Below are 13,043 nucleotides of genomic sequence, written 5' to 3'. Positions count from 1 at the left end.
AACCTAATGCCACGTTAGGATGCTTAGCCTGTGATAATGTGTCCGTTTCCTCTCAGGGATGCCTGCTTAGCTTCCCTAACACCCACTCAATCCTCCCTGGTGCTGATGGCAGTAGCGGGGAATGAATCCTAGGAAAGAGAGTCGCTCCACAGAGGGGCAGTTGGGCCAAGCGTTTCAGCTACACTGTGAGAGTGAATTCACGTAGATGGACGGACCCATGTTATGTGTCCATACTCAGCTCTGTAACCATGAATTTCAGGATAAGCGTCAACTGGTCACAGCCAGCAGATTTATTTAAGGAAACTGAGACTAGTTCAGTTCTGGATCGAGAAGCCAGGCTCGCAACTCCCAGGCAAATGCTCTCTGCACTTCGCCGTGTTCTGGAGGCTGGAGCATGGCCTTGGAGGCAGCAGGCCCCGGTGTGAGTCTCAACATCACTAACAAGCTGAGGGACCTTCCGCAAGTCCTTACCTTTCTAACTGAGCCTTAACGTCTTCATCTAAAAACGGGGGTAATAATAATCCTATCTATCTCACGAGGTTGTTTAACGGATTGAATGTACTAGCAGCTCATGCCCATGGGTGAGGATCATCACAGCTAAGGACCTGGTATTTTCAAACACATCTCTGCCTTCTCCTCAGGACTGTTTCCTGAGGCCCCCATACAGGAATGGAAGAGGCATACCTGATCTCAACTTCCTGATTTCATTCCTCTTTACCCTTGATTGGGGTGCTTTTCCACAACTGTTCTAGTATTTTTAAAAACTGAAATCGTCCCATTACACAGAAAGGCATCTCTCATTGCCTCAGAGGACTGGGCTTACCTCAGGACACCCCAGGGGTGAGCGCAGAGGAAGTTGTAGTAGCAGATGTCCTGGTTACCAGTGACATTGACTATCTGTAAAACCAAGAGTGAAAAGAGGAGATGCTGTTTTCCTCCACCCCCTGAGCCTGAAATCACAAAAAGTGGACAGTGCTCACAGCGATCAACTGTCGGTGATTTACAGCGTAACCAGCGCCCCTTCTCAGCAGGGGATGGGTCGTTACCTTCAGCCTTTACACAGTATAGACACATTTCCTTTCAATGCTGCCATCTTGCTTTGAATTGAAATATTCCCTGTCCCTCATTATGTGGCCTCACGGCAGAATACAACTGAGTATGTTTCCTTTGTTCTCATTGTAAAAGGATTTTGAGAGGATGCTAACATTGGGACCTGCCTATTAGGATGGTCATGGTACATCCTATGTTCTAGATGAATCCTGGGAGGGTAAGGAGCTGTTCCATCCTCTGTGTGGAAATGGTAACCACAGGGCAGGTGGACATAAGGAGATGTGTGATTGGTTGTCCATAGTTATCACTATCGCTATCGTTAAGAACCTTCCTAGATCACAGCACAGCTATATCTTCTGACAGCACCAAAGTATTCAGAGAATATTTAGATTATAAATGGTGGTGCTCAAGCCTTATAAAGTCCTCGTCCTCATCACATATTAAGTATGGAATTGGTGAAATATTATTAAACTCCTGGCTCTCAAACTTGGCTGTACACTGGAATCACTGGGAGTTTCATCAATACTGATGCCTGGGGCTTCCCTGGTGGCGCAGTGGTTGAGAATCTGCCTGCCAATGCAGGGGACACAGGTTCGAGCCCTGGTCTGGGAGGATCCCACATGCCGCGGAGCGACTGGCCCCATGAGCCACAACTACTGAGCCTGCGCGTCTGGAGCCTGTGCTCCGCAACAGGAGAGGCCGCGATAGTGAGAGGCCTGCGCACAGCGATGATGAGTGGCCCCCGCTTGCCGCAACTAGAGAAAGCCCTCGCACAGAAACGAAGACCCAACACAGCAAAAATAAATTAATTAATTAATAAACTCCTACCCCCAACATCTAAAAAAAAAAAAATACTGATGCCTGATTCCACTCTGATCTAACTGGTGTGGGGTACAGCTTGGACACTGGGATTTTTAAAAGTCCCCCAGATGATTTTAATGCAAAGTTTGAGAACCATTGCATTAGAAACACCTTTAGCCTGGTGCTGTTCTAAATGGGCTTTTCGTGTGTAATAGATCCCAGACGGGATCACTTAAGTGACCTGGACCCTAGGGTTCTGTGAAGGTGCAGTGGGGGTTCTCAAGCTATTTTAATTATTGTTTTTGTTTGTTTTTTATTTATTTTATATTTTCTTTTAATATTTCATTAGTATTGTGAAGCTGTTCTTACTTTTACAAAACATATTTACCCTCAATGACAGGACACAGGCTAAATTAGACATCAGGTTTCTTTGTTTTGGTCTGCAACTTTACTCATCATCCCATGATGATCAAAAGTGCAGACTGGTAAAAAATAGACACAGTTGATAGATACCAAGACTAAATGAGTGCAAGGGAATAATTTCAGATTGGTAGTCAAAATAATACAAGCGGTCTGTGATAAAACAATTGGGAACTAGATTTAAAGGTCAAAGACGAACCAGTGGAGAAATCCAGTGGGAACCCAAACGGGGAATTAATTCTTGGACGGAGCTCAAGTTATACCTTTCTCCATAATTCGCAGCAAATATCTTTCCCTGCAGTATGAAAGGTGGGATTTTGGAGTTCGGGGCAGCACTTACTGTCTGGTAGGTGATAACCAGCTGGATCACAGGCAACGCATAAAACACAGCAATGGTAATGATGTTCCTACGCAGGCAAAAAATCAGAAACGGTTATTTCCAAAATAACAATGGAAACTTTGCCCTTTTTTTAAAAAAAAAAAAGAATCTTTCCACCCCATAACTCCCTAGTTAACTCACAAACGCGATTAGAAACTGATTATGTGGTTCCTGTTTCTCCAATCTTCCTCTCATACAGTTACTTGTAAAACAGTGTAAATAATACTTGCTTCTGGTTTAACCAATTATTAATGAGGACCTATCTATTTAGGATATTGTTAGATTAAACGTGATCAGAGAGGGACTTCCCTGGTGGTGCAGTGGTTAAGAATCCACCTGCCAATGCAAGGGACACAGGTTTGATCCCTGGTCCGGGAAGATCCCACATGCTGAAGAGCAACTAAGCCCGTGCACCACAACTACTGAGCTTGTGCTCTAGAGCTCGCGATCCACAACTGCTGAGCCCGCGTGCCACGACTACTGAAGCCCGTGAGCCTAGAGCCTGTGCTCCGCAACAAGAGAAGCCCACCACAGTGAGAAGCCTGCACACCGCAGTGAAGAGTAGCTCCTGCTCGACGCAACTAGAGAAAGCCTGCACACAGCAACAAAGACCCAACGCAACCAAAAATAAATAAATTAATAAAAATAAGTTGTGACTTAAAAATTTAAAAAAAAAGTGATCTGAGAGTAGGTAATGGGTGATGGATCTCACAAAGGGATGTGGCTCTTTTAGATATCTCTTAGTTCCAAAATGATGGCCCTACTATGGAATTCCATGTGGTCTCCACTGGCCCTTGTTTTCCTCTAATATCTGTATCCCAGTAAAAGGGTATCCTTCCAGAAAAAAGAATGGGAAGGGCTATCACAAGTGTCAGCTGGGGGTTTCTGAGAGGAAGGAGGGGACCCTGCCAGGCACCTCAGACTCTCTGCTTGTAGGAAGACTGCATCTGTGTCTGACCATCGCAGGTCTATATATTATTGGCTGATGGTATCATCTTCACTCAGGGAGGTTTCTAGCTACTATGAGATGCTCTAGGCATCTCATCCCTTTAATCACTGGCTCTTCCAAGAGCAAGTCCTGGTGAGGAGAAGAGGGAAGGTGGTGACATTAATGTTATCGTTACTGTATTTTCCTAGAAAAGGATTTAGTGTCTCCCTATGGGATTCCACTACCGTTCTTATTTAATACTTTGTATTTATTTAATTTAGGGCTGGTTTCCTTTGGTAGTTCATTTTTGTCTTTCCTATCAAATGTGGCATGAATCCTTTAAACACCTATACCTGTGCCTCATTAAACACTGAAACCTGTGATTTGATTCACTTATATGAATCTCATAAGTGATTGCAGCTTTTACAAGGAAAACTTTAATTTTACTAAAGAGAACCATAGCCCTCCTGGTCATTTACTCACCAAAAATAAATCTTATATTTTTTGCTGACAATTCTCCGGTCCTTCCTGGACAGATCTGACAGGTAAAGGAACATCTGGGATGCCAAATAAAAAGAGAGTGCAAAACTGTACTTGGATTTCTTGCATAAAATATAAAGGAGAGCTTTACACATTTCAGTTCAATCACTCACTAGGGATTAAAATTATTTAACAAGACTTTTCTTTTAATTTTGCTTTTCCCAGGATGCCTTTAAAAATCCTAGTATTTCCCTTGGCTTTAGGGAAATTGGCTGATGTGGGAAGCCTATTGGGCGTCTTGAATGCTTCTTAGGTCTCAAGAATTGCTTTCCCAGTTTTCAGAGATGCCCATCGTGTGATTCTTGAATGACGAGGTTGAAACGGTACGATTCACCTTTGTGTCCCTTACTGGATACAACACAATGTGATATATACGAGCCAGAAAGAAATGAGCTTTTACTCCTGAAGGATTTTATGTATACAACCAGGGAGTTTTTCCAAGTACACCCTTCAAATGAATCTTTTCTCCCATTTGGTTGGATCCCTTCCTCAACTTTTGTCCATGCTCAGCCCCTTCAGACCCTGAGAGCGTTTTAGCGCTCTGTTTTCTTTACTGCTCTCACTTTCTCCCTCCAGAAAGAAGTGTTAACCAACCAAGTATTGCTTTTAGTATGTAGCTAAGTTTTATCTAAAAAGCCCCCTGAACATATATACACTACCAGATGTAAAATAGCTAGCTAGTGGGAAGCAGCCGCATAGCACAGGGAGATCAGCTCGGTGCTTTGTGACCACCTAGAGGGGTGGGATAGGGAGGGTGGGAGGGAGACGCAGGAGGCAGGAGACATGGGGATATATGTATATGTATAGCTGATTCACTTTGTTATACAGCAGAAACTAACACACCATTTAAAGCAACTATACCCCAATAAAGATGTTTAAACAAAATAAATAAAAAGCTCACTGAGAAATTTGACTCCCCCTGAAGAAAAAATATATATATATAAAGGAAATTGAGGTGTTGCTGAAGTTGTATTTGGCTCCTGAACTTTTCGCCCTCTCGAAGAGCACCACCTGGCAGAAGTACCTTGGTCCGGATGACGTTCTTATCGCTCTCAATGTCTGGCATGGTGTCGAAGTCACTTTCCTCCACGGAGCTGTCCGTGTCTGACTGGCATGGCTGTCTGCCATCGGAGGAGGACATTTGCCTGCCAGGACTGGAGCTTGACTCATCTGAAACAGAGGAGACTCATCTGCCTTCCCAAACCGTGAAGAACCCATGGAGTCCATCTTTCTCTGCAAAAAGCACAGTGCTGACTCATTCCTGAAAATGCTGTGTTGGTAAAAACCAACTCCTTACCCACAGCACGTGTTCTTTCTCTAATTGCTCCTCAATGGACCTCTAATTTTCCTCTCCTCCTATTTTTATATTTAAATCATCTCTTTCTAGGGCTGAATACATAATATAAAGGCATCTGCTCTGTTAACTATTTGGCTGCAAAAATAATATTATGCTTATATTTCATGTTTCATATTTTAAAATATGAGCATAAATGTATAAACATACACATGCACGTAATTATGTATAGCATCTACCACATGTACGTGTTAGTACCAACACGTCCAGCAGCTATACATTTCTCGTGGATAAAGTATTTGTACACCGAAATCCCCCACATGCTGTATCTATGATTATATAATGGAAACAACATTCTCAGGAAGAAGAATCCTGTGAATGTTTCCCAGAGCAGATGGGAATTTGCACAGCCTAATGAGCACATGAGCAGAGCCTACCTTCTGCTTTATTTCTTCTATTCAGATGGTTAAAAAAAAAAAAAAAAACCCTGTTCTTGCAGAGCCAGAAATAAGTCTCCAGCACTGAGCCCACATGCTTCTCAAAGTTACAGAGTAACAGGGCAGGCATACAGGATTCCCAGCCCCTCTATGCTGACAGCTTAAGGTGCACCATTCATAGGCCCGCAAGCATCATGGAAGTGTGTGGAAGCGTCAATGCACGCCAACTCTAACGAGACAAGGATCAGAATTCTGACCCTTCAGGCCACTGAACGAGCCCTGGGGGTTGCCATGGGAATGACTGGGTGGCAGTGTGCAGGTTCGTTTATGCAGTTAGCCCAAATGGAAGATCGTTAGGCTTCAGCCGTGTTCACCTGCTGCACAGCCTCAGTCTTCTGATCGCCCTTACTCCACTGAAACCTGAGAATGAAACACCGGGTCAGTTGATGTCGGGCTCCCTGACGTCAGACTCTTGACGCATCTTTCACGCCCTACACTCAGGCTGGGTACGAGAAAATCCCCAAGGGAGTTGATGGCAACCATAGAAAATTCTGCTCAAGTGTGGCTAGCAGACCCAAGAAACGGATCAATAGAACCAGAGAAAATTAGAGCTGGAAGGAACCTTCCAGATCATCGAGCCAATTCATCTTATAAATAAAAGATAATCTTATACGATGACGGCCTTGCCCACTCTCCCAGTTATTAGTGGCTGGAGGGCTCCTTATATCCTATTTGGAGAATCAGGAAACACTTCCATGAATGGACTCATTGTAGGAAATACCTATTGCCCCATAATTGCTTTCGTCAGGGGTGCTGGCAGCAATGGGATGTGACACCGACGTATTTCCAGAGCCTGTTAAAAAGAAAAGCAAAGAGGCAAACACTTTATGACCAGTTGCCAAAGTGAAAGAACATAACTCTAAATAGTTTGATTTTCTTTTCACTCTAATGTAGGAGCCTGCAGGCCAATTTTATGGTCTGCAGACCAAATCTAGCCTGCCACCCGTTTTTGTATGGCCCTTAAACTAAAAATGGTTTTAAAGTTTTTAAATGGTTAGGGAAAAATCAGAAGACGAAGAGTATTTTATGGCAGGTAAAATGATAAATTTCAGTATTTACATACGACGTTCTACTGAAACACAGCCACTCGTTGAGTACGTCTGTGGCTGCTTTTGGCTACAATGGCAGAGTGGAGCAGTTGCAACAGAGACTACGTGGCCCGCAGAGCCTAAAACATTTACCATTTGGCACTTTACAGAAAAAACGTTGCCGATTCCTGCCTGGCAGTGTTGCAGAATCACAGGAACAAAGGAGCATGGGTCCTGGAATCACTGTGAGGAAGGCCACCGCTGAACATAAACACCAGAAATAAACTTCTGTGATTAAGGGGCTATAATTCGGAGGTTTATTTGTCACAGTCATTAACGGTACCCTAACTATAGACGGGATGAGCGCTGACAGGATGGAAATTACTGCACTCCTTGGAGCAAAAAATAATGACAACGTGAACTAAGGATGTGCAGGAATATGGGTTATTTGGGGGATAGTTCAGAGGTAGAATAGGCATGTCTGTTGCCAAATGGTTGTTGGCAGTGAGAGAAAAACATTCTTTAAGAGGACGCGCCTCAAACTTTTCCAAATATTACATGTGCAAATAGTAAGCGAAGAATGATACTAAAATCATAAACCCCAGGATTTTGGGCATTTTCTGTTCCTGGGAAACCCCCTGGCATGGGAAGTAGACACGTGCGTCGGAGAACGCTTGAGTTCCTCTGCAGCGGGGGGTTGAAATGGTCTGTAGGAGGCAAAGGGTTTTCGTGTGTGTGATCAAAGGAGAAAAAATGGCAAAAACTAAAGTCAAAGCAAGTGAGCAAACAAAAACAATCACTGTTTTGTTAAGCGACAACTTCACTAAAAAGAAAAAGCCAGCTGTGTAGGTTTGTTCAGACTTCGATGATTTCTGCACTCTGCCTCGCAATCGAGCAGGACCTGATTTCGATGTAGTCGCTAGTTCTTTTCACCTCGAGGCAACCACAACAACAATGGTTCTGTGATGGACAAGAGCATCGAGATTTTCATGAGCAGTGCTCTTGTTTCAAATCTGTGCACTTCTGGGCTTCCCTGGTGGCGCAGTGGTTGGGAGTCCGCCTGCCGATGCAGGGGACACGGGTTCGTGCCCTGGTCTGGGAAGATCCCACGTGTCACAGAGCAGCTGGGCCCGTGAGCCATGGCCACTGAGCCTGCGCGTCCGGAGCCTGTGCTCCGCAACGGGAGAGGCCATAGCAGTGAGAGGCCCGCGTACCACAAAAACAAAACAGAAACAAATCTGTGCACTTCTATATGCACAATTAAATAGGAGACTGGTCAACAATGGATAACGGTATTCTGTTAACGTTTCTAATGTCTAAGACCTTCTCAGAATGCAAAAACCGAAGCATTACCTCCCAAACTTCAAACATGATGGATGCGCCCAGAAGGCAAGCCATATTTCTATTTAACTGTATGGCATTTAGAAAGCAGAATTAAACACAAAATATCAGTTTATAGGACAGACCAAGATGTTCTGGCTGGGAATAAGCAAACATATAAAGTTGTGAATGAGCTCATCTTAATGGGGAGACTTGTTCTGGTATGTTTTTCTCTGCGTGCGGGCCCTTTGCCATCTGTCTGCTTTACTAACTTAGAATAGGATACGCTTGCATGCTTGCCTTTTATATTAATTGCTCCGTGTGAGGAGAAAAACTTCATTTCATTTTGAGCATGCTTGGCTCTTTCAGGGACGTCACATTTATAATTGTCCTGCCCGCTTCCGTCTCCAGACTCAGGAGGTTGGAAGCGGAAGAGGGAGTCAGTAACGCTGTGAACTAGCTGACATGATATTTCATTTTTATGCCAGTTGGCTACCTCTCCCAACGAGTGTCATGCTGTATCTCAAAAGTTGAGGAGAAAATGAAGAAAACCACTAATCTTTGCAGAAGGACGTAAAAGTAAAATTCCTCTAGAAGAAAAAACCGGGCAGGCAAAGCTGGGAAAAAGCAGAGTAGAGAGTCAGGACTAGAGTCTGAGACCTGTTGCCGCAGAGCCTGAGGATGGCCTGTGCTCCCTGACCCCTCTGGACTCAGCACGCTGCTTGTCTTATCCCTCCCGGGCCCTGCTCTTTGCTGGGAGGCTGATTCAGTAATCGTTCCATCCAGGGAAGGATCTGATTGGCCATTTGGTTCTTAAATCTGCAAACTTGGCAAGTTCACCAAGCTCCCTCACTTGAGAAAGTACCCTCCTCTTAGGCTGCACCCAGGTTCATGGTGACAGCTCATGTGGTCCCAGAGGCCTGTGAGTCACGTTTCATCTGTCTCTCTTTCAAGGTGGTAACTGAATTTCTGTATAGGCTCTTTAACAATGATGTGAAATGTGGGTTTTTTCCACTGATAGAGCCACTGGAGGACATGTTTTTAGAACACAGAGCCTTGCCCAGTGCCCTTTAGATTACCACAGAGGCCTCTGTCCTAAGTGCTAAGTGAGGAATAGAGAATACAGTGTCCATCCAGTCACACCGCAGTAGTAAAGTCCCTTCACAGCCTGAAGCTGCTCTTTACCAACACTATTTCCATTTCACCTGGGCTCCAGCCTCTTATCTCCTTCTTTATCCCATGAAGTATGAAAGAACTTCCTTTGCTTTTTAGTTTAGTTGGAGCCAATGTCAACATTTTTCAAACACAACTTTAAAAACTGCAGGCAAATCGAAGAAAAACACATGCAGGGGAGCCGACAGATTTTCCAAATGCAGCCTTCCTATCATTACATAACTAAAACAGCTGCCAACAATTTAGCAAGTTGTAGGGACCTGGCTCCATTTCCTCCATCTCAGGCATACCTAGGGTGAAAGCATCAGGCCAAGTTCCTCAGTTATCTAGCTCCACGTTGATTGCGGCAGACAGCATGCCAAATCTAGTGGGGTCCCCTTTCTCAAACGCTGCTCCTAGCATTTCTTCTAGGCACTAGCCCCCAGGGCATTTCCTGTAGCTCTAAGCTCCATTAAACTTCTTGTAGCCCCGCCTTGGGCACACTGATACTGGCCCTTGGGAGACAAAGACATTTCTGTATCCTTGCTCCTCTCTAAAGTTTCCTCCGCTGAATCTTTCACATTAGCTTTCAGATAAGGTCCCTCACTTGCCTCTGTCTCTTGCTACAGGCTGGTTTCTCCGTGCTCTGTGGTCATGTGATTAAGAGTCGCTAACTGGTTCCTCCCTAGGGTAGAGCTTATCTTCTCTGCTCTTGTTTGAAGAACCTAGGTCTTGTCTCACCAGTGGTCATGTGTCATCTTTCCCCGTAGCCTCTCAGCATTACATAGGTTCCTTACTTCCTCCTGATTTCAAAGCCCTTTGTGGTGAACATTCCTATTTCCTACTTCCTAACTAAGCTGGGATTTTGTTTGGGTATCCTCCCTCACTTGTGCCTGGAAGCCCATATTTTTAAGTCAGTGACTCTTGGTTGGGGGTAGGGGTGGGGGGAACATTTTGCTCCCAAGAGGACGTTTGACAATGTCTGGGCATAACTTTAGTTGTCACAGGGAGGGAGTGTATTACTGAATTCTAGTAGGTTGAGGTGAAGGATGCGGTTAAACATCCTATAATGTATAGGGCAGCTCCCAACAACAAAGAATGATTCTGGCTGTATTGTCCATAATGTTGAGTTTGAGAAACGCTGGTCCTAGAAAAAGATGACCTCACCCTAATTCTATAAGCAAACTTGATTGATCTGTAAGTAAATAGATTCCTTTGCAGTGACTGGTTTAGCAACAAGTGTATGATCCTCTCTAGGTCAATGAAACATGAGAGAAGTTGCTAGGTGCTTCTGAAACAGTCCTTCCTTCTGGACATTGTCAGGTGAGAACCCATCTCACTACCAGCTTTGGGGGCAAAGCAGAGTCAAGGGAATGGCAGGAAAAAGGACCAGAGCCCCTGGACTCAGTGAATCCTGAAGCCCACCCTTCTGCTCAGCTTCCAGGGAGAGGAGACACTCTTTATTGTTTAGGTATGTTTGAGATAAACTTTGCTGTTACCTGCAGCCACATGAATCCAACGGATGCATCTTTATTTATTTTTTTGCTCACTCATTCATTTCTGCTTGTTATCTGAAGGGTGCCTCTAGCTCTTAGCTAATTTTCAGAGCCATCTTGATCTTGGACAGTGATTTGGCTCAAGTCTGTCTACCAGTGCTTCACTGTTCAGGAGACCCTTCTGAATACGAAATTCCTTTAATTGTCATTGCAGTGATAAAATGACTTCACTCATACAATAAAAATAACAGAGAATCCATTCACAGAGCACCTATCGGATCCAACCAATCGGGTTTTCTAAGTTCGACTAGGCCTAAATAAGAGCAAAACCTGGAGAGCATCAGAGAGAAAAGGCCGAGATCCAGAGAGAAGACATTTCATTTTAACATTTTATGAATAAAATAGAAAGTAGTACTCAGCATTTTAAAGACACTAGAGCAGGTGTTCTTTTATATTCCTTTACATTGGCTGTTGAATGTTATTAAAACCAATTGCCTGGATGCCTGGAAAAATAGACACGTTGACATTAAGGAAGACAAAAGTCAAAGGAAGGCAGGAGAAGCAGACCTCCAGCAGAGGGAGAGATACTCCTGCTGGGTGGGGTAGGCAGTCGCTTTGTGTCTTTCTAACTTAACTGTAGAAAACACAGAACTAAACATCTGCTGCATACCTACTGTATAGCACAGGGAACTCTACTCAGTCCTCTGCGGTGACCTAAATAGGAAGGAGATCCAAAAAAAGAGGGGATATATGTATATGTATAGCTGATTCACTTTGCTGTACAGTAGAAACTAACACAACATTGTAAAACAACTACACTCCAATAAAAATTAGAAAAAATAATCTGCTGCATGTGACTTAAAAATCAAGTCTCACTCCATCATTCCTTTTCCAAATGACCACTCTATGCCAAATAGCTTGTGAGCACTGAGTAACTCATGCTGATTTAGGCTTTTCCAAAAATAGGACACTTAACAAAAGGTGCAAACTTCCAGTTATAAAATATAAGTAAGTCCTGGGGATGTAATGTACAACATGGTGACTAGAGTTAATAATACTGTATTGTGTATTTGAAAATTGCTAAAAGAATAGATCTTAAAAGTTCTCATCACAAGAAAAAATAGTATAACTATGTGTGGTGATAGATGTTAGATTTCTAGTGGTGAGCACTTTGCAATATATACAAATATAGAATCGTGTTGTACACCCAAAACTTATACAATGTTATATGTCAATTATATCTCAAGTTTTAAAAATAAGGACATTTAAGTTTTTTTAAAAGATTTAATAAAAAGATCAAGCAACTAAATTCCTTTGTTCAAATCCTCAGAGTGGAAGAAAGGGCATATTACAATGGTTGGATAATCAATTACTCTGGATTTCCCAAAGTTATAATACTCTCTTATACTTGCTGGTCTCAAATACTTCAGTTTTCTAGATCCTTGAACAAAAAAAACCCTCTATCTCAATTTGGGAAAAGTAAGCTCTGTATTAGATTTGACACAATAAATTCTTACCATTGTTCACAAGTCAGCTCTGTGATAAGACAGAGATGAACAATTTATGTCCTAGAAAACATTAAACTCCTTAAAAAGATGAATTGCTGACAAATGGGCTGTGGACAACTATGAGGAACTCTCCGAACAAAGGCTCTTAGTGTGAGCTCCATATCTCAGTAATTATCAAGTGTGTAAATTGGTTCTCACTGGCTCTGCTTTCTGTAGGAAGACTGCAGATTAGACCACTCTGTGTGTGTCTGTGGGGGGATAGGAATCAATAGAGGGTTTGGGAAATCACAAAAGTCAGAGAGACAAAAGTACCAAATGGAATGTTGCCACATACTTGCCATCAGTTTGAATTGAAACCAGGGATTTTTCTTACCATCACTGGAACCAAAGCTTCCATCAATGGACTTTCTCTGAAACCTGCAAACAAGCACATACACATGCTCCTAAGACTGCAAAAACTTCAGCATTTTCCATTTGTTCCCTATAGACTTTGTTGCAGATTTGTCTGCTAGGATCTCTTAAAAATGGGCCTTTGGATGTGCAGAAATTGGAACTCTGATACATTGCTGGTGGGACTATAAAATGGAGCAGCCACTTTGAAAAACCATTTGACAGTTCCTTAAAAAGTTA

The 13,043-nt window shown here is 43.2% G+C and overlaps 1 protein-coding gene across 11 annotated transcripts in view; it reads right to left on the bottom strand.

The window, feature by feature from the left end:
• SIDT1 (SID1 transmembrane family member 1) overlaps positions 1–13,043 on the bottom strand; it is a 79,131-nt gene that overhangs the window by 21,301 nt on the left and 44,787 nt on the right. For all 11 annotated transcript variants that reach the window (XR_009563699.1, XR_009563697.1, XR_009563700.1 and 8 more), the window contains exons 10-15: positions 12,787–12,830; positions 6,631–6,702; positions 5,143–5,288; positions 4,062–4,135; positions 2,612–2,678; positions 824–897 (exon numbers count right to left, since the gene is read on the bottom strand). Coding sequence is in view for 6 of the 11 variants with exons in the window: in XM_060298068.1 (XP_060154051.1) it covers positions 824–897; positions 2,612–2,678; positions 4,062–4,135; positions 5,143–5,288; positions 6,631–6,702; positions 12,787–12,830 (477 nt within the window). In the remaining 5 variants the exon portion in view is untranslated. The remainder of the gene's footprint in view (positions 1–823; positions 898–2,611; positions 2,679–4,061; positions 4,136–5,142; positions 5,289–6,630; positions 6,703–12,786; positions 12,831–13,043) is intronic.

The sequence above is a fragment of the Globicephala melas genome, chromosome 4 (genome assembly GCF_963455315.2).
Source record: "Globicephala melas chromosome 4, mGloMel1.2, whole genome shotgun sequence".
NCBI lineage: Eukaryota > Metazoa > Chordata > Mammalia > Artiodactyla > Delphinidae > Globicephala > Globicephala melas.
The sequence above is the reverse complement of the archived record's forward strand: the minus strand, read 5'-3'. Positions and strand labels throughout refer to the sequence as shown.